We start from the raw sequence: 26120 nt of genomic DNA on the forward strand, positions 1-26120 counted from the left end.
ATAAAAATAAGCACATAAATTATTTTGTACTCAATTTTGATTAAGTTTTTTAAAATGTTTTTAAGAAAAAGAATATTTTAGATTTTATTATCAAAGCTTTTACAAAGTTCATTATTCAACAAGCGTACTGAGTTTGTAGAAGTTATTGTCGGTAATGTTGTGCCACTAGACAGCTTAATAACAAAATGAAACTCTGCACATGTGGGTTACAAGGACGAGGTGGCCGAGTGGTTAAGGCGTTGGACTGCTAATCCAATGTGCTCTGCACGCGTGGGTTCGAATCCCATCCTCGTCGAACAATTTTTTATTCACCATATATTTTATTTATTAAATATTTTAATGTTAAATGAATTATTACTATTAGTTTAGTATTTGTAAAACTCTATATCGTTCCAATTAGAAAAAGCCGACCGTCGTGTACTTGAAATTGTGATAAAATTTTACAACAAACATTAATAATTGCTGATTACTGTTGTCATTAATGCAACAATTGGAGTTACCACGTTTGATTAAGATGTACCGATTTTTTGGTATAGTGTTTTAAACCGTATTTTCATTTTTAATTATTTCAAAATAACAAATATTTCAACAGGTTCGATTCTTTTCAACGCTTTGGAAGGAACTAGTTTGGTTCATAAGTGGATTTTGATTCTATAAAAGTTCTGCGCTATACTAAAATTAAATTTATTTATTTTTCAGTTCGTCCTTACTTTCCAAAGACACGTCTAACACGACACGTCTGGTGGAAAATATGTAACATTTGAAGAAACGCAAGTTTTGGTATTAAAAAGTGATTGAAACGAAAATTCTTGATGATGTTCCATAGTCTCCACTCCTTCTACCTCTTAGCAGCTTCTACAATAGTCATTGTACGTAAGGTGTTCTCAGAATGCTGCGCATATTATAAAGAAATTAGATGAGTATTACCTTTTCTCTGCGACAGACGAAGCAATAAGTACGTAACTGGAACGAAACGCTACAAAAAGAGCATGAACCAAATAGACTCAGATTATCATGACACTTAAATACGAGTATTTCATGAATATTTGGAATTGCGACAAAATGGTTGCCGTGTGAACTCAACGAGCGATCGATGATCGGTTTTACAAAGGAGCTTCGCATAGCGTAGTCATTTACTATATGCCCTCCATTTCTACCCCTACATATATATTTTTTCCAGTTCCCACAACTCGAGACAATAGTGGCTGAAACTGAATTTTGTATCCAAACACAAGAGTACCTAAAAATTGGAACATCGTCATGTCTGTTATGTAAAAATATGTCTCCCAATTTATTTTTTTCTTGTAACTTCCGAAGGCCAGTAAATTCCAATTATTCCGACTGTATATAAAAAAAAACAGATTATAAGCATTAAGCTAAGGTGCAGTTCTAGTGTGACAGTTTAAGCAACTTCAATTTTGGGAAATTAAAAAAAATACTTTCTCGATTGTTTTGAACTTTTTTGAGTATACTTATACATGTTTCATGAATACACAGTTAAAGTAAAAAAAAAATTATCTACTTTTTAAGATATCTCCGACGATCTCTCCATCCACTTCTGCAGTGATTCCGGCCGTGAATGAAACATTAAAATTAAAAATTCTCGCTAAACTAGAAGATATCTTCCATACAATAACTTAAAATTAAAAAAAAAGTAAAAAATTTACAAAATTGCCTTGTTTTAAAAATTAAAAAAAAATTAATTTTAGCCCACATGTGGGTCGTTTTTGCCCTGACAATATTCGATTTTTGATCCCATCAAAAAACGAAGGTCAACAGTAAGAAATGAATTGAATAATGAACGGAATATTTGTCTTGCCGTTATCACTGCAGAAAATTTAATAAAAACTGTTTCGAGTAAAACGTCCTTAAAACTGTTAAAGCTGATAGAACTGAACGGCTACACTTCGGAAGGCTGTAATTCAAAAAATGTTTGAAATATTCATGTAAGATTTTAGTATGGTATTTTTAAATATGTAAACTATCGAAATGTGCAAAAATTAGAAAACATTTTTTTTTTTTTTCAATTTTACACTACATAGGTGTGCTCTATGTTAACTTTATGATTCTCATAATTCACTCATATGCGTGAATCTATGTCTCTCTTTCTCTTCTTTTGCACGCAGACGCAGCAGGTCCGGGTTGGACTCAATACTACCACGAGTCAGGAGGATACGGAGTAACTCTACTGCAACGAGTTGCTACACTGATGACAAACTTAATCTAAAACTCATGATCCAAATGGGGTTAGATCTCTGAAAAACAGCTTTTGGCGGGATAAAATTAGAATCAATTCCAGTAACGTAGAACAAGTTGTAGTGGGAATTGATGCTTCTCTCGCTTTGTCTTTACTACCAAGCTTTACACTCCTGAATTATTAAAACTATGGCAATGTCGCGGTCTATACGTAGTAGTCACAAAAATTCATATGAAACGACAAATATACATACATATGTACATATGTCGGGTAATTAATATAATATACGTTACTTTCTTAAAGTTATGATAAATTTCAGTGACGAAGTCATTGTTGTTTTTAAAATATAGAAACTTTAATAAAGCGTTCTTATGATCCGCTTAACACATATTATACTACGGTGCAACCAGAGAACTTAGAAGTTTAAGTTTGTTTTTAAGCTCCATGATACAACTTGGATAAACTTAAAACCTTGAATCCCATAAGGTATCAATAATCGCTGATTTTAACACTTTTGCGCATAAATAACACTAACTAAGAAATTATGCTTTATAAACATGTATGTATGTAACTATAGTTTTATACTATAACCGATATAAAAATGCTTATTTGCTTTGAAAGTAATAATATAAACGATCTCTTCCACTTTTACCGACTCTTTGATGGTAAAGCAGTGCTTGCTGTGAAATAATCACACGAGTCAAATAGTATACAACGACGAGGTGGCCGAGTGGTTAAGGCGTTGGACTGCTAATCCAATGTGCTCTGCACGCGTGGGTTCGAATCCCATCCTCGTCGAATAATTTTTATTTAACTTTGAGAATTAAAAATTTAAGAGAAAAGTTTTCTAAAACAAACTTTAATGCCGTTGAAGTAATATAATGCTGATAAAAGTTCGAAAGTTTTATACAATGGAGATCTAGTTGCTGTATTGCATATACCAAATGTACATATGTGTATGTATGTACTTGAATGTTTGCAGTTAAAACAAAACTCAATACAACACATCACAGTGCATTTGAATGTGGTGATAACTTTAAAGCTATTTCGTGGTAAAACACAGATTTTGAATGCTTTTTAATAAAAAAATAACTTGCCTATAGTGATATTTATAATATATTAGTGCATGTATAAGTTTTCTATAAGTTCAAAGTTGCCTCATTATGACATAAATTACTGATTTTCGATTTGCATAATTTAAATAGAGAAATTACTGTTAAATATATTTTTTTTTATATATTATGCATATTGTTTAATTAACTAAGCAAAAAAACAATATTCGACGAGGATGGGATTCGAACCCACGCGTGCAGAGCACATTGGATTAGCAGTCCAACGCCTTAACCACTCGGCCACCTCGTCTTCTTGGAAAACTTTCGCCGGCAAACCGTTTCACAATCTATGCACCCTACAATCAGTAAACAACAAATTATAACAACAATTAATAAACAAAAAGCTAGAAGATATTTTGTTTTAAACTTCAATTTGCTTTTGCATTTGCTGATCTTTGCCCAAGTAGATGGATGCACGGTGTTATCAAGTGTTCTAGTTAACTGATAATAAGAAGAAGATAATAAGATTATATTTAATTTTGTATGAACATCTCGACGAGTTAAAGACTTGAACTTAATTAATATTATATACAAAAACAATCCACCCATATATACAAACATACATGTATGTATGTATGTATGTGGTTTGTCAAGTACTTATTTTCGCAAGCAATTACTACTCTGCTCGGCATAACTGTTCTAAATGCTTTTTAAAGCAACAAATCACATTAAGCGTAACTTTCGGAGGTTTTGACATGAACTGTTTTCTGTTATTTATTTTCTGCTTTTATTTCTTTACTTTTTTATTTAACATTTGCGTCAGCTATTTGCATTTTGTTACTTTCTTATATCTCTGTCAAAATATGTAAGTTCAATGGGTATTGTACTTGCTTATTATCACATACATATGTATATAGTATATAAAAATCTCTCTATATATACATAAATTCATACATAATTGTTGATCTGTCTGTAATTGTTCAAAAGTGTTTACACAAACATTTAAAAACCCATTGAGTTCAATAAGCGCCGGTAGCTGCTGGTAAATGAACTAATAAAAATATTATAAGCACACATACATACATATGTATATTTGGTGGTTCTCATTTCAGCTGACCTATTTCCGATTTCGTTTTCATGCAGTCCGAAGAGTGACCCTTGAAAAACTCATCGAGTCAAGTTGGCGATTTCTCAAAGCATTGAGAAATTAATTATTTATTTTTTCTGGTTTTAAATTCAACTGAAACTTGTATTGATTGCACTCCCTCTTGATTCTTAAGGCACAATAGAAAAAAATACGAGGGTGGATCAACGAATATTATAAATAAATAATAAATATCCCCCCACCGCCAGATGGCGCCGCTATCGCTGGAGGAATTTACTATCGTACAATATATAATAAAGGGTGATTTTTTAAGAGCTTGATAACTTTTTTTTAAAAAAAAACGCATAAAATTTGCAAAATCTCATCGGTTCTTTATTTGAAACGTTAGATTGGTTCATGACATTTACTTTTTGAAGATAATTTCATTTAAATGTTGACCGCGGCTGCGTCTTAGGTGGTCCATTCGGAAAGTCCAATTTTGGGCAACTTTTTCGAGCATTTCGGCCGGAATAGCCCGAATTTCTTCGGAAATGTTGTCTTCCAAAGCTGGAATAGTTGCTGGCTTATTTCTGTAGACTTTAGACTTGACGTAGCCCCACAAAAAATAGTCTAAAGGCGTTAAATCGCATGATCTTGGTGGCCAACTTACGGGTCCATTTCTTGAGATGAATTGTTGTCCGAAGTTTTCCCTCAAAATGGCCATAGAATCGCGAGCTGTGTGGCATGTAGCGCCATTTTGTTGAAACCACATGTCAACCAAGTTCAGTTCTTCCATTTTTGGCAACAAAAAGTTTGTTAGCATCGAACGATAGCGATCGCCATTCACCGTAACGTTGCGTCCAACAGCATCTTTGAAAAAATACGGTCCAATGATTCCACCAGCGTACAAACCACACCAAACAGTGCATTTTTCGGGATGCATGGGCAGTTCTTGAACGGCTTCTGGTTGCTCTTCACCCCAAATGCGGCAATTTTGCTTATTTACGTAGCCATTCAACCAGAAATGAGCCTCATCGCTGAACAAAATTTGTCGGACGTAAAGCGCGAAACACATTTCGAACCGAACACTGATTTTGGTAATAAAATTCAATGATTTGCAAGCGTTGCTCGTTAGTAAGTCTATTCATGATGAAATGTCAAAGCATACTGAGCATCTTTCTCTTTGACACCATGTCTGAAATCCCACGTGATCTGTCAAATACTAATGCATGAAAATCCTAACCTCAAAAAAATCACCCGTTACTATCATTGTTGCTGTAGCGGAAGAATTCTGACGAGTTGACTGTCTTTGGGCAGATAAAAATACGAGTCCTTTTCGGTTACGTACACCCGACTGCCGTGGGAACTGCAATATACTATATTATCTTAGACTGTTACGGTCAAAATTTCAGCCTAAGAGGACTTGTCGTTGTGCTTTGACCAAGTGCGGAAGCCGCTGATGATTTTAAAAGTATGCAAAAATATCAATTTAGGTTGGTGATTCGATTCCTGTTATGGGTGCCCTGAAAACGGCATCCTTGTATGTAGGTAACATAACAAAGGTCCACAATATCGTATTAGCAGACCGCGGATCTAAGGTGCTATAGGCATCTACGATGACTGCGAAGATGGAACATCGTTCGGACTAGTGTAAAACAAGACTATAATGAAAAATTAACAGCAAGTTTTTCTAAGATTGTTTATTTATTTTTTTAGACTAAAGATTCAGAACTACAACAGACACAGATCCCAATAAAACGATATTCTTTTAATAAGATGGATACATTTTGGGATACACCAAAAGAACTGGTTAGAACAAGATGAGTTTGGCGAAGTCACGCCAGGATTTTCACCTACTACAGTAAATACTTAGGTTGAAAAAGCAAATTACCGATATGAAGAAAAAATTTGTCAAAGCATTTTTGGGGATTAACATTGACAATGACAAATATCGCATAAAATGGAACTTGTGGTTGTAGATGAACAAATACGTCACATCCATGTTGAAAAAATCAGAAGAATTCTCCTTGAATAGTAAGAATTTGGAAAGCGAAGAAACGACTATCGATTTTAATTGATCTTAGCACCAGTCACTTAATTGTCTAGGTAGGATGCTCCAATTTTTTTCCTCAAGTGTTGTATTCTAGAAGCCTGAATTTTGAGCGTTTTTGGCAATTGGAAAAAATCAATTGATTATTTTATTACTCCTTTTTATACTCTTGCAACATGTTATCGTAATAAGCTTGCCACGATGATTATAACACCAAAAAAAACGTCAAAGTCGCTCTAAAGTGAACGAGGTTTGACAATTAAGTAATGAGACTGATTTTATTGCCGCGCTTGTGGTAAACCTGTGACCTTGAAATTCTATCTTCTTTCTCTTTTTCCGACATCCTTCCCCCTCTCCATTGATATATGTAACATCGCTCTAGCTTCTCATTGTCTCAGCGCGCCCCCCGCCCGAAAAAAGCTTTTTTGATAGCCGTGGAATCGGCCACAAAGAATTCGTTCCACCAGGGAAAACTGTGAATCAAGTCTACTATTGCCAAGTACTCGCAAGATTGCGAAAACGAGTCAACAGGCTGCGCCCAGACATCGCTCGTTACTGGATCCTTCATCACGACAACGCGCCGTGCCACACCGCCCTCAGCGTGTCCCAGTATTTAGCCTCTAAAGGGATCGCCGTGTTGCAACAGCCGTCTTATTCGCCCGACATGCCATCCTGTGACTTTTTTTGTTTCCTAAAACAAAATTGGTGGTCAAAGGAATCCATTTTGAGTCGATTACGGACATCCAGGTGGCCGTGACGAGGGTACTCGCGGACAAAACGCGCTGGAATCGCTGTATAGCTGCCCAAGGAGACTACTTTGAAGGGGATGGCGGAGTTGTAAAATAATTTTCAAATATACGGTTTTTATGGAATCAGTCTCATTACTTAATTGTCATACCTCGTATATACTATAAACTATCATCGTGACGAGCTGAGTCGATTTAGCCATGTCTGTATTTACTTAAACATATGTTACTAGTACATATATCAGTTTTTAATATTTAAATTTTGCACCCGTACGATATGAATTGAATGATTGGAATTAAGTGCTTATATGCACAACTTTTTCTTTTGACATTATGTACGGAACACGATTTGTTTTGCCTGGGCTACCACGGGTATGCCTACAGAAGTGCCGACGCTGAACCCAAATTTCGCCTTGGTTTTCAATAAATCGACTGTGGCAAAAGTGGTCGACCAAAATGGTACATATTTGGTTCATTAAAGTTCATTATAAATATAAAAAAAAAAATAAGTTGAAGTTTGATGAGAAATACGAAAAGATTTTTTCGACTATCCAATAATTTACGTTTTTTTAACAAACCGTATGTCGAATATGTCGGGCAGTGCATAAGTTGTTTGTTTATTTAAGTGCTGGGATTCCGATCTTCTAGTTGACGTTTTGCACCTAAAGGTATTTCCCTGGCTTTAACTTAGTCCCTCATTACTTTTGTTCCGCTTTTGCCCATTTGCAAAAACAATCTCTGAAAAGAACAAGGATCTGGTTTACAAAGTTTTATCAATTCATCAACACTTTTACTCAGGTCATCACTTATACGAACAGACTACCGTAAGTGACAGGCACGCAGTTTTACTATAGGTGCTACAAACTACCGTTAGATGAACAAAGGTATTATACATTTTGCAATAAGTTGCGAGGGTATAACAATTGTACAAAAATGCTTGTAGTGTACTGATATAAGTACTAAAGTAAATTGTATACTCACTGCTAAATACTCCAATTAATAAAACCTATCAAATACGATGGACTTCCAACAAACTTGTGATATAATAACGCATTCATAGAAACCAGATAAGATTGTGCAATGAATTATGCATATGATTACGTAAAAATCAACTACAAATATATGTATGTATGTACATATGTATATGCATAAGTACCATGGAAATTTGCGTGTTGCGCCGCAATTTAGCGCAACTCTTCCAAGTAATTACAAATAATACTCACATCCAGAATATTTTCGCAGCTTCTTAATGAGAGAAGGACAAATAGGGCCAACGGTCAATTAATCATTCGCTTATGGAATTTAGACAATTACTTTATTTAATTAAAGCAACAGATGTTTCATTCATTATTGAGCGGCCGACCTGTCAGAGAGTCCAAGCGTTAGGTAGAAGGACAGGATAAGGTGTTGGCGTAGCACTACTTACATATGTATGTATATACATACATGCTTTATAGTACTTATGGCATATACTCTTACCATATGTGGGCCGCTGGGCTAGCGAGGGGCACAGTGAGGGCTTGAAAAAAGAACTTGAACGATCTGTGTGAACTTGTTTACAAAACAGGATAATTGAAATTCTTCGCGATGAATGCTACACGTGCGAAGGTTTCTGCTTAGAAAAGTGTTCTTTCACTAAGTGTCCGTACTCCCGGCTATGTAGTTAGAATGTTGGTGATATATGTATGTACCATATATACAAATGTTCGTGTGTGTTTGAATGTGACTTGACAGAAGTGCCACAAATAGCTGGCACTCCAAACGACTTGTTATTTTTAGATTGTTAACTGTGCGGGAATTTAGGTGCAATTATGTGTGTTTAAGGGCATCGAACGTTGACTATAAACAATAGCATACATACATACAAATATGCCAAGTAGCTTTTTAACACTATAACAAGGACAAGGACATTCTACGACTAATTACACTGAGCGGAGCGTTGACACATCGTAAGCATTGCATTTTATTTTTATCTAGTGTGAGGAGAGATGTGGTGAACACTGAGACCTAGAGTCGAGTGTTCTTCTAATGGTTGGAAATTATTTATTGTTAATTATTTTATTTTTTTTTACTTTAAGAAATGGTTTACTTAAAGGAAAGACAATTTCTGCCAGTCCATATAAAAACGACTGGATTCGAAGAAAAAGTTGTTCGTAGTAGTCCCGTTTCGATGGGACCTTGAGTTTAGTTCTAGAGCATAATCTTACAACAGCGACTGGTAAGTACTTAGTCTCACCACCCGATAGGACAGATAACAGAAAACAAATTTACTGTCGTGCACTACAGTCTCGTAGACGGGTGATTCCTACCGAATCGGACTCATAACTAAATTAAGACCATGTGTGCATGGAACCATGTTGGTGAATTTTAGAAAAATAGAAAAATGTCAACGGAGATGTGTAATTTGATTCTTGTTTTCGGTGATTCAACGAGATCGTACCTCGTATTTGATTATTGACGCCTAGATGTCCCTAAAACTTTGGGAAAAAACCTAACAAAAGTAAAATAGCGAAATATTGGATACGTGAAAGGCGTCGGCGCGTTGGATATCGAGTTTACTCACTCCGAATAACAAGCGCAACCGTGAGACCACTTCACAGTAGTTCGTGACGCTGTTTAAGCGCAATCTGAAGGAGTTTCTTGACCGTCGACGAAATATAAACCCTCTGAAATACACCAGAGACCGAACAAAAGCTTAACAAGCGGACCTCACACGGCGAACTTGCTCCGAAAAAACTAGGAACGTATTGGCTACCATATTCAGCGACTCAAATGGACATAGAAATCCTCTCAAAGGCAAAACGATTAGGGAGATATACTGTACCGAATAATTAGATTTACATGCCATTTGAAAAACAAATCAAGTTCTCTGACAACGCATCAACCTCACCTCGAACGTTGCTACTGCCAAATTGGCCAAATTACAATATGAGCTGCTGTCCTATATTCTCCAGATTTCGATCTTTTGATTGTCAAGCTTGAAAAATTTCTTATTGACAAAGCCATTCAGCCAGAAATGAGCCTCATCGCTTAAGATGATTTTTCTATGAAAATCCGGATAATTTTTATGTTGTTACTCAGCCTAATTCACGAACACGCAACGATTATGGTGATCAAGCGGCTTCAGTTCTTGCGTCAATTTGATCTTATAAGGATGTAGGCCAAGATCTCTTCACAAAATTCGCACAACGACAGAGATGCCCAACGTTTGAGAAGGACGTGATATGGATTTTCCTCAATTGATGCCTTAGCGGCAGCAATATTCTTGACACTATGGGCGCTTCTTTGTCTCACTGGCACGGGAACATTTTTTACTGTGCTTGTGAATTAAAATTTTTCCATTAGACGCTCAATTGTTGATCTGACAAGATGATAATGACGACCATAAATTCGACGTAGGGCTCTTAAAGTTGAGGCCACTAACTTCGAATTTTGGTGAAAATTTTTATAATTTTGACTCATTGTTGGCTCGTATATCTTTCCATGATGAAATGGCAAGCCTTACTGAATAGAAATGTCAAAAGAGCGGAAGAAAATATGGCGTCGTTTGCTGTCCCCATTGATCTACTTTTGTAGCGTTCCTATTGAAAAACTGCTTATTTAACAACACACCTCTTTGATTTAGTGTGTGAAAAGGATTCCTGTAATTAAAAAAAAAAACCCTAAAATATATTTTTAACATTATCAAAAGTGATTTCACATTGCCATTACTAATTCAACTAAATCTGGAGTTGGATGATCTAACTCAAAGCAATAGCGCCACCCAAGAAAGGCAAACTCCTCAACCAATTTTCATAATAAATGCAAAAACTTAATAATAATGATAAAAATGAGGAATTTGCGAACAATTTAACTTAATTTGTGAGAATCACAGAATAAAAATTACTACCAGAAAATCTTCTTAAATAATAAAAATATGACCAGGCTTGCATTTCTACACCAATTAAAAACAAATTATGCCAATTATGTTGGCAATATGCATTATATACGTGCACTCTTACTTTAATCCCACACTGAACTGAATACCTTGGGAGCCCTAGTTCTAATGGCAGAGCCAATGACCTTCAGCTCATTAGCGCCAACAACATCTTAAATTTTTTTAGTGCACTTAAGGCTTAGACTACACGAATGTCATGTGCATACTAAGATCTAATAAAGATGGCATGATAATCTAACGAAATCGTAGATACTCCACTTGCTCAAATCTGTATACATAGATATGCTATGTTGATATGCACAAAAGTATCGCGGCAATAAAAGACTTTACACCTTCGTGACAGATAATTGCTTTTCACTAATTCCACATTTTGAATAACAAGAAGAGGCTTAGAGATCATTTGCTGTCACACCCTTTGATTTGAAATATTATCATATTGCATTTTTAATCAGAAAAGAGGCGGAACACAGTAGCGCCATCAGCAGTCAGAAAATATACGAGGGCTGTTTGATATATGTACATATAAGGTTTCCTTATAGATTGGAAAAGCACGACGGCGATCGAAGCAATTTGAAGAAAAGATGTACGTTCAAACCGAGCGCCTGAATATATATTTTACTAATATGTAGCTATACTAAGTTCGACAGCGCTGTCGGTGGGGAATTTCGCAAAGATTTACAATAAATGTCTTAAATATTCAACAGAAAGAAAACAATATTAATTTTGCAATAATCAAGCGGAATCAGAACAGAAAAATATTGTGTAATATATCTGTAATCAGATATACGCATGACATTCAATTAACTGTAAGTAGCTGTCTTTTATAGAATTTTCTACCTTATACTTACCAGTATAACCACCCAATTCCTCATAATTGACCACCACAAGCCACTCTTTCTGCCTTTAAAAACATGTAAATGAGCTTTTGATTGGCCTGTTTATTTGTGTTTACAAGAATACGCGTCTTAATATCAAAGTGGGCACATCTTACGGCCAGCTGTTTTCCTTTCGTGCTAACACGATGACGTTGCGCATGCGCCTCTGCGCAAATATAAAGAACTGTCTCAGCGCCAATGTGAAGTCATTTTAATTTCGCGGTTTGCAGTGCGCAGTACTTTCGAGTGTACAAATAAGTGTTGAAAGTTGGAATATTTTTCTTTACAAGAAAGGTGAACACAATTTTACAATTAATTCAATGAAAATTAAGAATATTCGAAGAGAAATGAATAATGTGTTTTATAACTTTATTTGAAATATAAAATAATTTTTTTTATTTTAAAAATAAAATAATTTAACATGTTTGAAAAGTTGAAAAAATTAAATTAACATTTTACTGCAATTTGTAAAATATGGATTTTACAAAAATATTTCACTGTGAGAATTTGCACAAAGTTTTATTAAATATTAAACAATTTAAAGAAACTTAATAATTTTTTATCTAACGAAACGTTTTTTGCAAATGTTATGTTTTGAAATAAATTTTTTCATTCGAAGAAAAATACATTTTCATGACTTTTGCTTTTAAACTTCTTCTAAAATTATTTTTTATAGTTAAAGGTTTTATATAACGTCACCTAAAATGCAAAACATCGTGTCAACAAAAAATCAAATTTGAGCTTTTTCCGCTATCGGATACAACCAATATTTAATCAATATATGTATAACCAATTTATAACCAAAATTGAAATTTTTTCAATATAAGTGCTATCTATTGTATCATTTTTCCTTCGCCTATAATCCTATGAAGAGTGATGTTACGTTTTTTTTGCATTTTAGTTGACAATGTGTCTAAATTTTTAACTTTAAAGATTATTTTATTAAGTATACGATAAAAGTTAATAATTAAGAAAAAAACATTGACTTCGCTGGCACCTTGCATAAGCAATATATTGCATAATAATAATACCCTTCGTAAATAGACAAGTTTTCCAAGGACTTCATTTGGGTCGTTCTGTTTTTGTGACAACCAAATGCTATAACAGTGTGATCTAAACAATTTGTTCGGAGATTAAACCGTTGTCTTACAATATTATCTTACCCAAATTTCTTGAAGATATTTCGTAATTAAAAATCGCTTTCGTTCCCTCGGGTAATAATATGTACCAACTTTTGGTTTCATGGTTGATCAATGGTATTCATTGACTTGTTTCTGACTTTAAATTCGGTCACAATCGTGGCTCGATTATCATCGCCTAAAACCCATGAATTGTTCTTCCCAATTATGGCCGTTTTCGACGGATGTTCTGAAACGCCTCAATGCGACCAAATAGAACTCCTTATTCACCATTTGTCCCTCCGAAACAAATTCATGATGCACCAAACCACGAATGTCGAAAAAAAAGAGCATCACCTTGATTTTGGAGCGGTATTGACGTGTTTTTTTTTGTTTAATTGTTGACTTGTTTGCAAACTCATAAACCCATGTCTCATCTTCAGTTATAATGCTCTCCTGGAATAAGGGATCGGAATTCGCACGACCAAGCGTGTCCAAAGAGACCCGTTTGCGGTACTCTTTTTGAAAAAAAATTCAACTTTATCGAGACGAGTTGAGCAATAACGCATTTCATACCCGAAATATACGCCAAAATCATTCGAACGGAGTCATCTCTCGGGGACGAACTCTCTTGCCATCTCTCTAACATTTGTCTGCCCATTTTCAAGCACCATATCCTTCACTTTTTTAATATATATTTTCATCAGTTAAGAGGTTGGAGATCGTCTGGAACGGGGCATGTCTTCAACGATCTCTTGAACGTCTTTGAAGGCTTTGTACCACTGGAGGATTGGAGCGCTATATAACAATTTCGAAAAAGATTTAATCAAAGTGAAAACGTCAGGAAACATTATTAATGATTTAAAAACAAAGCACAGAGCATATTTCCAATCGCAAGTTTTTAGATGCACGATGGTCTCTAGGTGCGGCCCTCTAGATTTTCTGATATCAAATTCCGCAAACTAGTGTATGTATGTAATTATATGAGGATATCGCACAATATGTAGTGTGCTCCCAAATGTTGTCTTTCAAATGGAAAGACCTACAAGTTTTAAGTCGATTTGGAATAGTTTTAGCTATTTCCTGGCACGTACATGAGCTGTAAAGAGTGAGTTAGTAAATATCATTGGCATCTCAAGTAACGTTTAGCTGCTATCATTGAAGAATTTTTTTCAAATGAAATAAAAACTTTGCTGCATTGCTCATTTGACCAAGTCCAGCCTCCGACTTATCCAGCATTTAACACGACCTATAAGCAAATGGAATTGATATGAAAATTATACTCACGCATAGCTTTAAGCGACTATTTCTTCGTTCTTATACTTTAGAATTTCTTACTAAAATAAGGTCTCGACTTTCGCAAAAGCTTATTTTGAAGACCACGAAACTTCACGCAGTTCAAAGCGCATCGATATATTGGAAAAAGTTACAAAAAAAAAAGCATTACTCTAGTAGGAGATGATTTTGTTGTATAAAGTCATATTTTTGGGTCAAAGGCTTTTCAACCCTTGTCGTAATAAGTAGTAGTACACACATCTAACCATTATAACGAAACGAAGGTTAGTATTATTATTATTATGAAGCTTAGATATACCAAATATACATATATACAAAAATAGCAATACATACATACATATCGTTATCAAAAATGCAGAAATCAAAAAAAAATCGAAATCGAGTTTTTTATAGTTTACGATCGAATACATCATATTACTTATACTACTTGTATGTATATGTACGTCGCAAAAAATTTTCAGCTTCCGTTGTCAATTATAACCAAAGCTCAAATTTAATTCCATTGTGAGTGGTTTCTATTACATTATACTATTGTATATCGTTTTTCGTTCGCTTGAAAATGTATGAAAAGTGATGTGACAATGTACATACATATGTTATGGATTGCTCAAAAGTAATTTTCACTGTTTATTAAAAAAAGAAAATTGTATTTAAAAATAAATGAATTTGTTACATAGCTTTCCAAGAAATGACATGCAGTTGATGTTATGTCATACTGTGCAATATGTTGCATGCATGCAAGTTATTTTGCACTGTTCGTATACCTTGATTTTTAAGTGCATTGGGGGTGCACATATGCCGCCGAAGTGTTTTTTTTTTATTCGCAAATAATTCTGCTTATCGAATTGTTTGCAATATACTAATATTAATAATAAAACACTTTCGTTAAGAGCTTATATGCACTTGCAAGTCAGAAAAAATGCCTTTTTGCTGATTTTTTTTTTTAATGGGTATTTTTTAATAGGTATTTTATTTAACAAAAAATAAAAGACATCGAATTTACAAAATTTCCTAAACTTTTATAATGGGAGATTAATTTTAAATAATTTTGAATACGCTCGCATACTTAGCTGATCTTCGAAAGGACCTCTGAAAAAGGCATCTGTCGGCGAACGAGCATTTTTTACTTAAAATTGTCTCAAAGCCAAAAACCAAAAAGAAAATATTATATTGTATCTATAGATGAATACAAGTAATGTTTGAGCAACTATTGAAATTTTACATTTTATTGACAAATTTTGGTTTCTAAAAAAAGTAATTTTTTTAGGAAAAAATTAAAAAAATCCTAATTATAGTTAAAGTATTATTTTTTTTTATTGCCTGAAAAATAGATCAAAAATGGTGGTTTCCATTTTGGAGAAATAGTATTTATGTATGTACATTCGATATCGATCTAGTAAGTTTATGGAAAACTCTTCCGTATATACCATGACTAACAGATATATGAAGAATAGTTATTCGGGAAATGAAAGAGATATTTGGTAATTTTAAATAATCATAATTAATCATTTATTCTGTATAGTAGGTTTCAATTTAGCAAGAAAGGTCTACAACTTTGCTTCCGCCGTTTTCCAATAGATGTCTCTAGGGTCAAGCACTGGTCGATTAAATCGTTTTATATCGATCTTAGACATTTGTGTCAACATTAACTCAACAAAATATTGTTTGAGATCTGTTTGCATCTCAAACTTATTCTCAACTGAAAATGTCACTTTTTGAGCCGAATTCTCGACATTTGATATCAAACATTTAATGCAGGAACAACCCTAGTGCACAAATGATAAGTTTGCTGCTCATATAACAGCATTAGTTTTAAGCAGGTGACAACACTTGTCACTGTATGAGGTAATTTCGAGAATAGCTGGCGCTAAAAATAATCACAAAACCATAAAAACGTAAGGGGAATCAAGCAAATATTACAGCAAGCATTTATGAACGCATAGCCCACATTTGCTTATAGTCAAAGAAAAACATAGAAAAAGAAAAAGAAACGCGTAAAGAGGCAGAGGAAAGTTGCGGGTCTACTAGAGCAATGGATTTTGTACCGGTAAAGAATGAACTGTTAGCTAATAACTACATATGTATGTACACATGTAGTCGCCGTATTATCTCATGGCTGATATGAAACATACACACTCATATATAGTAAGTATAAATGGTTAGTTGTCTTAACACGAATACTAGACAGCGTATCTATGTAAATAAAGGTAACGTTCGTAAGTATTAATCGGCCGACTTACGCGATTTAAGCATCGAGGATTACTCTACTTGCACTGATGGGCCGTTTGAAGTGCTAAGTCACGGTCGGGCCATTGAAATGCTGACTTGCCTGCACTGACGTAGTAACGGGTGATTTTTTTGAGGTTAGGATTTTCATGCATTAGTATTTGACAGATCACGTGGGATTTCAGACATGGTGTCAAAGAGAAAGATGCTCAGTATGCTTTGACATTTCATCATGAATAGACTTACTAACGAGCAACGCTTGCAAATCATTGAATTTTATTACCAAAATCAGTGTTCGGTTCGAAATGTGTTTCGCGCTTTACGTCCGATTTATGGTTATTTCAGCGATGAGGCTCATTTCTGGTTGAATGGCTACGTAAATAAGCAAAATTGCCGCATTTGGGGTGAAGAGCAACCAGAAGCCGTTCAAGAACTGCCCATGCTGGTGGAATCATTGGACCGTATTTTTTCAAAGATGCTGTTGGACGCAACGTTACGGTGAATGGCGATCGCTATCGTTCGATGCTAACAAACTTTTTGTTGCCAAAAATGGAAGAACTGAACTTGGTTGACATGTGGTTTCAACAAGATGGCGCTACATGCCACACAGCTCGCGATTCTATGGCCATTTTGAGGGAAAACTTCGGACAACAATTCATCTCAAGAAATGGACCCGTAAGTTGGCCACCAAGATCATGCGATTTAACGCCTTTAGACTATTTTTTGTGGGGCTACGTCAAGTCTAAAGTCTACAGAAATAAGCCAGCAACTATTCCAGCTTTGGAAGACAACATTTCCGAAGAAATTCGGGCTATTCCGGCCGAAATGCTCGAAAAAGTTGCCCAAAATTGGACTTTCCGAATGGACCACCTAAGACGCAGCCGCGGTCAACATTTAAATGAAATTATCTTCAAAAAGTAAATGTCATGAACCAATCTAACGTTTCAAATAAAGAACCGATGAGATTTTGCTAATTTTATGCGTTTTTTTTTTAAAAAAAGTTATCAAGCTCTTAAAAAATCACCCTTTATAAGCAATGGCTAATCGAAATGAGCTCGCAGATTCATTGTTTACGGTTATCGCTGCAGATGCATTCGTCACGTGACGAGATTACTTAATAAGCAATTTTGCAAACCGCAATGCTGCTATCGCATTAAAAGATGGGTTTAATTTTTGTATGGTTTATCTGGGGATATGGTCATCAATATATTGTATAACTATAGATTGAGATTGACATGCATTTACATATATTTCATTTAAGTTAAAACTGTAAACATAATAATAAAAAAAAGCTAAGGGGGTATTTTTACTATTAGTATTGTATGGAAATTCTGTACAACTTTTTTCTGGGGCGGACCTGAGCCACAATCAGATGTGTTTTAAGTAATATGTGGAATTTGCCTGTAGATAATATACTTTAACTGGGTTATAGGGTCCTAAAAATAGTATTCATTTGGTGATTGTTTTTGCCTCTTCAATCCGTTTTAGATCAATCATCTTCGACGCGTAAAACTTTAAACCTTAAAACCATTACAAATTTTAACTTTATCTCCACACTAGCATTATCTGCCAATGCGCAAAGGATCATAAATCTTTCGCAGAACTTTTCTCTCGAAAACTCGTAACGTCGACTCATCAGATGTTATCATCGTCAATGCCTCTGCACCATATAGCATACGGATAGGAATGATTTATAGAGTTTGATCTCTGTTCGTCGAGAGAGGACTTTACTTCTCAATTGCCTACTCAGTCTGTAGTAGTATATTTTAGGAAGAGTTATTCTGCGATGGAGGCTGACATTGTTGTTGGTGTCAATACTGGTTCCAAGATAGACGAAATTATCTACGATTTCGAAGTTATGACTGTCAACAGTAACGTGAGAGCCAAGTCGCTAGTGCGACGTTTGTTTGTTGACAGGTGATATTTTGTCTTACAAACACCGTGATTGTTGAGGCCAATGATATCAATATCATCGGCTTACGCCAGCAGCCGTACACTCTTATAAAAGATGGTAATTTCCCTATTTCATTCTGCAGCTCGAATTATTTTCTCCAAGAGTAGTCGCACGATAGGGTCTCCTTGCCTGAAACATCGTTTGGTATTGAACGGCTCGGAGAGGTCCTTTCCGATCCTGACGGAGCTTTTGGTATTGCTAAACGTCAATTCACACAGCTGTAATATTTTTTCGCAAACTAGTCCTTCAGTTTTTGAAATATCGATCTGAAGTTTTGCAAACGTTCTTTTGGCCTTAAGCAGCCACGCATTTCTCATAACCGCCAATATCGCACCACTATAATAAAGATCTGTCATATAAATTCACCGATCAAAATCAAGTTCTATATGGAATACTTATTATGTAATAAAGAAGGTTCATGAAATTGGGTATGGGTCCTTTTCCGCATTTGTATTCAAGGCAATTCAGCAATTTTCGAATACATTGAAGCGCGAGTTCTTAGAATGACCGTCGTCTATAGATGTCATCTTGTAAAACTCCCCAATTAAATATAAGCCTGAGCCGAGCTCGAGCCCGCTTTCCTTTCTCCCAATATAAATTCTCAGAGTAAGAACTTTTTTCAGCGACTGACCTAACCGCTTTAATTTTCCGTGTAAGGAAATTTTGATCGGCATCACCTTTCGATATTTTTAATTAAATCAATTTAATTTTAAAAAACAAATTTTGACAACAACAAATTTTATTTTTCTTCCAGCTACTTGGGAATTTGACAAAATGTTACTGCAACTTAATAGAAACAGTTATAGGCTGAGAGCACTGCTCTTCATATCCTTCACCTTGCTTTCACTGCTCAATCCAACGAAGGTTGCTGGCGGTAGTATACCATCAACACATAAAAATCCAGCACAACAACAGCAAATAGTCGCACAACAACAACAAGCACATATGCAACAACAACAACATCCACTGCAACAGCAGCAACAACAACAACAAGCAGCAGAAATTCATCACAGCATGAATCAACAGAACACCAACCCACAGCTGCGTCCACACGAACAACCGGAACAAATGTTGTCAACACTATCACAACTATCAACAATAACAACAAGTGGCAGCAATAATCCAGTCAATCATGAGTACATCATGAAAGACGTTGGCGTAGATGAGGAGCTGAATGATCCTTATCAATATTTGAGTGACTTAAAGGCAGAACCACGTTTGACCACTGGCAATAACTTGCCATGGAATCCATATGTGGCTACCAATCCGCCATTCGCCCATATGCCAGGGATGTTGACTAATTTTCCTTACAACCCTTATGGTGCAATCGGTGGTGGTGGCGCACTACCACCATTGGTGACACCACGACTTATGCCGTTCTTCAGCTATCCGCAGCCAGTTTTCATACCGTTTCCGATGTATTTCGCACCCACAGACCTGCTCTATTCAGGTTATGCCGGCCCTAGTGGTAATGAAATCGAAGAACCAATGCCCCGTGCAGCTGGTGATCACAGAGCACAATCTACACATTTCGACACCACACCGTCAAGTGGTCCCAGTGCAGCTACCGCTCGTAATTCACAAATCTACTTCATGCGTTTCGCTCCAATGCCTTACATGCTCATGCCAGGCCTAGGCTTTACATCGGCTCAACCTGACCTGCCCCCTTTCCAACCATTTACGGTACCAGCTATTAGCCCGGTTTTGAATATACCACTGAATTTTGTGGCGAATGGTAAACCTACAAATATTTATCAAATGGGTGGCACCCCAAATGATTTTCAAAACTCCGCTAACTTTAATAATGTTAATCCGTTCGGTATGCGCCCTCCGTCACCGTTATCCTCAGCGTTTGCTTTTGTCGGCGCTCATAGACCGACGGCTGCGAATATTGCGAGCAGTTATTCGTCACATGGCGCGTTTGGCCCATCGACATCACCTCAGTCTGCTTTGCAGTCGCTTCAGCAGGACTCGAAAATGACGTTACTAAAGCGACCCTTCCTTTTCAACGGACGTCCGGATGAGATATACACATTGCCGAACAATTTTAATCCACTCTACTCAAATTCGGCATATTACTAGGAGCAAAACCGTTAAGTGCAGCATTGGAACTGATTTTTAAAAGTATTATGAGCGAATTTAGAGAAACTAAAAGACTATACAAGTATTTTAATAAAATGATCAAATATTTCTATAAATTAACTTGTATTTATAATGTTGGAGAATTGTTATTCACATTGAAGGTGATATAAAACTGCTTTAGGTATTAATAATTAAACCAACGAATACTCCCCTCCCGCCGAACCGACGTGAGAGATGTAAACCGTTACGAACGGAAATTACCGAGTGTCGATATGTTGGCATTTCGTAGGTAGGGTTCTATATTACGGAAATAGATTCCAATATAGATCAAAGTGCTAAAAAGAACTTTAGTAATATACGGATCTATAAATTGTTTACCAACTTTTCCCTAAAAACATTGAATAATTAAATCTTTTGTGTTGAAGACTTTGATAACGCATAGCAAAAACAATCAAATATTGTCGGGCGAAAATCAAATTAAAATAACAATCTTTAGAGTTTACTCAATTATCCGGGGTTTTCCCTAAACGAACTTTTGTGGTATCACACGAAATTCTACCATTAATTTTTAGAGAAGTTAGATCTTGACATATTTAGAAATTATACATTCCTGCCGCTAGCTCTCAAATATATGTATTATTTATAAATCTTGGCTAATCTATTTCACTTAATGTTCGCTACAAATTCTAAATTTTCAAGTCGAAACTAACCTGGAAAAAGCTTTATGATATACATAACTAATAAATAAATGATTCAGCCTATAGTCGAGGATCCGCCATGGCGAGCACTATAGCCATCCACTTTATGAAAGATTTTACGGAAGGATCTCGTGCAAAAAATTATACCGAATGGCCTTTAAGGCTCAAAACGAGCTGACCTGCGATTTCTATTTTTACCAAAAATTTTTAATCAATGATGAAACTCACTTCTGGTTGAAAAGGTTCGTTAATAAACATAATTGACGCATTTGTCGTGATAATAATTCAGCCATTGTTGAGACGCTGTTACATCCTCAAAAAGTCACTGTGCGGTGTGCTTATAGAGAGAGAGAATCATTGGTCAATATTTCTTTAAAAAAAAATGCAGTGGGGAAAGCTCCATTATCAATGACTTCTTCGTAGCTGCATTGATGTTGATGTGAACGATCTTTGGTTTCTACAAGACGGATTTATTGAAGTAAAATTTTTATGTGCGCATTTTTCGTGGGATTGCATGGTCGTTTATCCATATAGTCCAATACGATTGACGTCATGGAAGAATATGGCAAACCCTTATGTTTATAAAAAAAGCTAGGTTCATGGCCATAATATTAAATTACTTTTGATTTATTTCTTTTTAAAAAACATTATTCTTCTTTAATGGCGTAGTCACCGCTTACGCAGTTGCGCAGCAACAGCGCTCCAGTCGTTCTTTCTTTTCGCTGTTTTGCGCAAATTGGGTATTCCAAGTGTAGCCAGGTCCTTCTCCACCTGGATTTTCGACGGCGTGGAGGTCTTCCTCTTTTTCTGCTTCCCCCGGCGAATACTGCGTGGAATAATATCAGAGCTGGAGTGTTTTCATACTTTCGGACAACATGACCTATCCAGGGTATCCGATGTGTCTAATTCGTGAACTCCATCGAATGCGATATTCGCCGTTGCAAATGCGCCAAGGACCATGAATCTTCCGCAGAACCTTCTCTCGAAAACTCGTGTTTGATGTTGTCATCGTCCATGCCTTTTTACAAAAATAATGAGTAATTTATAGAGTTTGGTCTTTGTTCATTGTTTTCAGTGGGCTTTAATCTTTCACACAATACGCTCGATAGAACCTTATATGCGTAGTTGAGGAAGCTTATTCCACGATAGTTGGCGCAGATTGGGGGGTTTCCATTTTTGTGGATTGGACAGAGCACACTTAAATTTCATTCGACAGGCATGCTTTCGTCCGTTCATACTCTAATCAGTCCTTCGAATACCACAACCCCGAAAAATCTTAAAATTTATCACATTGTGTTCTAAGAAATGGTCTTAACTTTAAAATTGGGATTATATAGGAACAGTATACTCTACATATATATACTTATATTTTATAAAAAAAATAGATGCATATTTATTTTTAAGTGTGTTTTAAGCCTAGTCCTCGAAAAATGCTAAAAAAAATCTAAAAATATACCACTACACAAAAAATACCAGTATTTTCAAAGATGGATCCATTCGTTTCATTTAGCACTAACTCTCAAGCGAGCCCTTCAACATTGGATTCAGTTCTTGAAATTCAGATTTTCGGATACTTATGTATATGTACATAAAAATTGATTCATTGAGTCGAAAATTGAAAAGTTTTTTTTAGAGAATTATTTATTAAATTATTAACAGAAGCAAAAAATTATTAGCTAACATAAAGCACCCTACTGCACCTGCAGTCTAACTACCACGAACAAATTAACAGAAGAAAGTTAAATATTTGCAAAAACGCATCAAAACAAAAGTTTATCCACCCACCACAATTTCTGGCAAGCATTCGATGGCTTCCAGCCAATTTATTGTTGACGCCCTTTGAATAACAATTTGCTTTACCGTTGCATACAACTACAGAGCGGCTCATACATGGAGCGCATGGCAAGGCAGGTGTAAAGTCACGCCGAAATTGATCATAAAACTAATTGCGCTTGACCGTAGCATTGGAGCACACGTGAGTTGCGGTAAATAAAATTGAATTGCAAATAGTAATTACAATTGTAATGAATACATCAATAACAAGGATTCAATAAAGACACACATAAAAGTGAAAGAAACCAACGCATGTAAGTCGCTAAAATTTAGTGCAAATTTCTAACAATATCACGAAAACAAGGAGTAAGATGAATTGCCAACGAAGGTCACTCCTACTGTTGCTCCTTCTTGTATTGCTTTGCATTTGCGCGGAGTGCGATGCCAAAAAGTGGCGATCGCACATTAAGAAGAAGAGTAATGCACCCAAAATATCAGCGACCTTCCGCACAGGTGAGTTAAACACGACAACATTTGTTACTGTATTCATAAATATCCTATCTAATATTTAGTGCCACCGAAACGCAAGTCAACAATGCCAAAACATCACGCAGCACCACATAAACGTAACCCGAAAATGAACTACTATCATCCGTTGCCCACAAAGTGGCCCACGCATATGTCCAGCGCATTGCCATCGAACTACTACTTGGCCTCGTCGTATTACCCACGCTGGCGTTCCTACCACACAGCACCGTCGAAGACGGCTCTCAAGAAAATCGATTTGACGCCACCATTTACGCCTCTGCCCTTTGGTGGCTATTCAATGCCACTGCGGCGCTCGGATGATTTTGATGTTTCGGATAGCAGCAGCGATGCTTTGCCGTCCACCACTTTGGTGGACATGAGTGCCTTCAATGCTGCAATGTCTGATGGTTTCTTCGATACTGACTTACCACATTCTACCACTAGTGGTGAGTTTATGGCACCGGAAATATCGTTAGGCGGCTGGACACCGGTGGATTACAAGTCATTTATGGCCGATGCCGATTTAAGTCTCTGGAACGAGCAGTTGGGTCTGAATCGTCGGCTCGATATGGATGAACTTATGTACAGTAATCCTTATGAAATGCATTTTATTTGATTACAGTTATTTAGAATATCCAAATCTTTACCTATGATGTCTCAAATAATTACCCCTTAAAATATTAACTTTAGATTTAATTAAACCAATGACGCAGAATTTGTTGCAATAAAAAAAAAAAACAAAAAAATGTATTGAAATAATATTTAAGTACAATTGTATTTCTTCTTTAATCAAAGTATTACATACAAGTCAGATTGTTTTGTTGCATGAGAATTACTCGATTGGGCACTCGAATATTCAGTTCTCAAAGTAATTATCAGCCTTTCCGGTATCTTCCATCAGCTCCTGTTTTTTGGCATCTTAACTTCGTTCAACGATTTAACGCATTCAACGACTTCTTTTTGTAGGGAACTCCTAAATGTGTTTCGAAATTTGATATTTTTAGCTATGACTTTTAAATTGCATTTATTAAGTTGCGTCGCCATTGCTGTTGACGTTAGGCCATCAAACCATGGGGATATGCCGTTGGCATCTGCTAACAAAGCTCTGAATCTTTGAAGTAAGTCGGTAAGGTGGTTATTTAACCAATATTTCTTTAGCAGACTTCACTTTCACTTTTTTAATATTTAAAAATTATAATTTTCAAACAAATTTGTTGTTGGGAAATAGATAACTAAGAAAATTATAAAATAGTATGACACTTCCGTCGGTTCACAGTTTAAATTTTGTAAACTTCATTTTGTATACCATATATTTACTTATTAGTAACTCCATGATTGGTGAAACATAGCATACTCGTAGGCGTATTAAAATTTCTACTTACCTTATATAGACATATGTATATACACAGATGATCAAAGTTTGTTTACCGTTTTTAGTTAAGAACAAATAAGGAAGGGCTAAGTTAGGGTGCAACCGAACACATGTATGTATTATACTTTTGCAACTTACACGAATCAAAGCCAGGGAAACACTATTAACATGCCGCATACTAAACAAAATAATCATATAGAGTAAAGTCAGCGGGATTTTCGAAAATCCCGACATTAGTTATATGGGGGGTAACTCAAGTTTTCGCTCAAATTTATCTATTTTAGACACAAAGATACAATCTTATGAGTAAAACATGCTCTGTAATTTTTATTGAGATAGCTCAAATATTGGCCGATATCATTACATTAGGTATATGGGAGCTCAGGGAAGTATTGACGCGATTCAACCCATTTTTGATACACAGACATACCATTGTCAGAGAAGTACTGCCCCTGAATTTGAATTATATATCTCACACATTGACCGATATTTTCGATCAAAAGTCAACTATAGATGTTCGAACTTCCGGGTGACTTTGCTCTATATGATTATTTTTTTGTATGTGGCATGTTAATAAATAGTATGTGGTATTGGGAGAAATAGATAAAGTCTAGTCGATACTAACCCAACTCCCATATAGTACATAAAATAATTTTCGTTCTTCAAATAAATTTTATGTGTCTGTCAGTGTACTATATGAGTTATATAAAGTATATGTACATAAAATTGCTTGGATTTCGGTCCTCAGGTTGACATTTTACATCTTAAAGTGTTTCCCTGTCTTTGATTTTGCAAGAGTATAAAATGTTCGGTTGCACCTTGTCCTATCCTTACTTGCTTGGTATACATTTCACAGAAGAATGTTTTAATTCGTGACGTCATGAACAACAGAACAGACAGAATTTGACAGATTGTTCGGCTCATGAAATAGTGCGTTGTAATTTCTTGACTTTCCGTATACTTATAATTGTACATACATATATGTATAATAATAAAAATCACTCAGCTCGAATATGAAACAAACAATTTCTCATCATAATCATAAGAAAAGTACATATGTTGAACCCGTTCACTCAAAATTTCACGAAACTTTAAATAAAATAAGATTGCTACCATGAAAAAGTGGTTAAGG

General features: G+C 35.6%; 2 protein-coding genes and 3 non-coding genes across 5 annotated transcripts; 4 read left to right on the top strand and 1 right to left on the bottom strand.

The window, feature by feature from the left end:
- Positions 1-213: 213 nt before the first annotated feature.
- Positions 214-295, top strand: Trnas-gcu (transfer RNA serine (anticodon GCU)). The gene has a single exon. It is a non-coding gene; the product is annotated as a tRNA-Ser (tRNA).
- Positions 296-2913: 2618 nt separating this feature from the next.
- Positions 2914-2995, top strand: Trnas-gcu (transfer RNA serine (anticodon GCU)). Its single transcript has one exon. It is a non-coding gene; the product is annotated as a tRNA-Ser (tRNA).
- A 482-nt stretch (positions 2996-3477) lies between these two features.
- On the bottom strand, positions 3478-3559 carry Trnas-gcu (transfer RNA serine (anticodon GCU)). The gene has a single exon. It is a non-coding gene; the product is annotated as a tRNA-Ser (tRNA).
- Positions 3560-12074: 8515 nt separating this feature from the next.
- Positions 12075-20750, top strand: LOC105222129 (ataxin-2 homolog). The gene is made up of 2 exons (XM_011199331.4): positions 12075-12235; positions 19290-20750. Exon 2 carries the CDS (start codon positions 19310-19312, stop codon positions 20615-20617), a length of 1308 nt encoding a protein of 435 aa, XP_011197633.2. The 5' UTR covers positions 12075-12235; positions 19290-19309; the 3' UTR covers positions 20618-20750.
- A 2255-nt stretch (positions 20751-23005) lies between these two features.
- On the top strand, positions 23006-24320 carry LOC105222131 (uncharacterized). Its single transcript, XM_011199332.3, has 2 exons — positions 23006-23601; positions 23661-24320. Exons 1-2 carry the CDS (start codon positions 23460-23462, stop codon positions 24230-24232), a joined length of 714 nt encoding a protein of 237 aa, XP_011197634.2. The 5' UTR covers positions 23006-23459; the 3' UTR covers positions 24233-24320.
- Positions 24321-26120: the final 1800 nt, after the last annotated feature.

This window comes from Bactrocera dorsalis, chromosome 2 (assembly GCF_023373825.1).
Source record: "Bactrocera dorsalis isolate Fly_Bdor chromosome 2, ASM2337382v1, whole genome shotgun sequence".
In the NCBI taxonomy this organism is placed as follows: domain Eukaryota; kingdom Metazoa; phylum Arthropoda; class Insecta; order Diptera; family Tephritidae; genus Bactrocera; species Bactrocera dorsalis.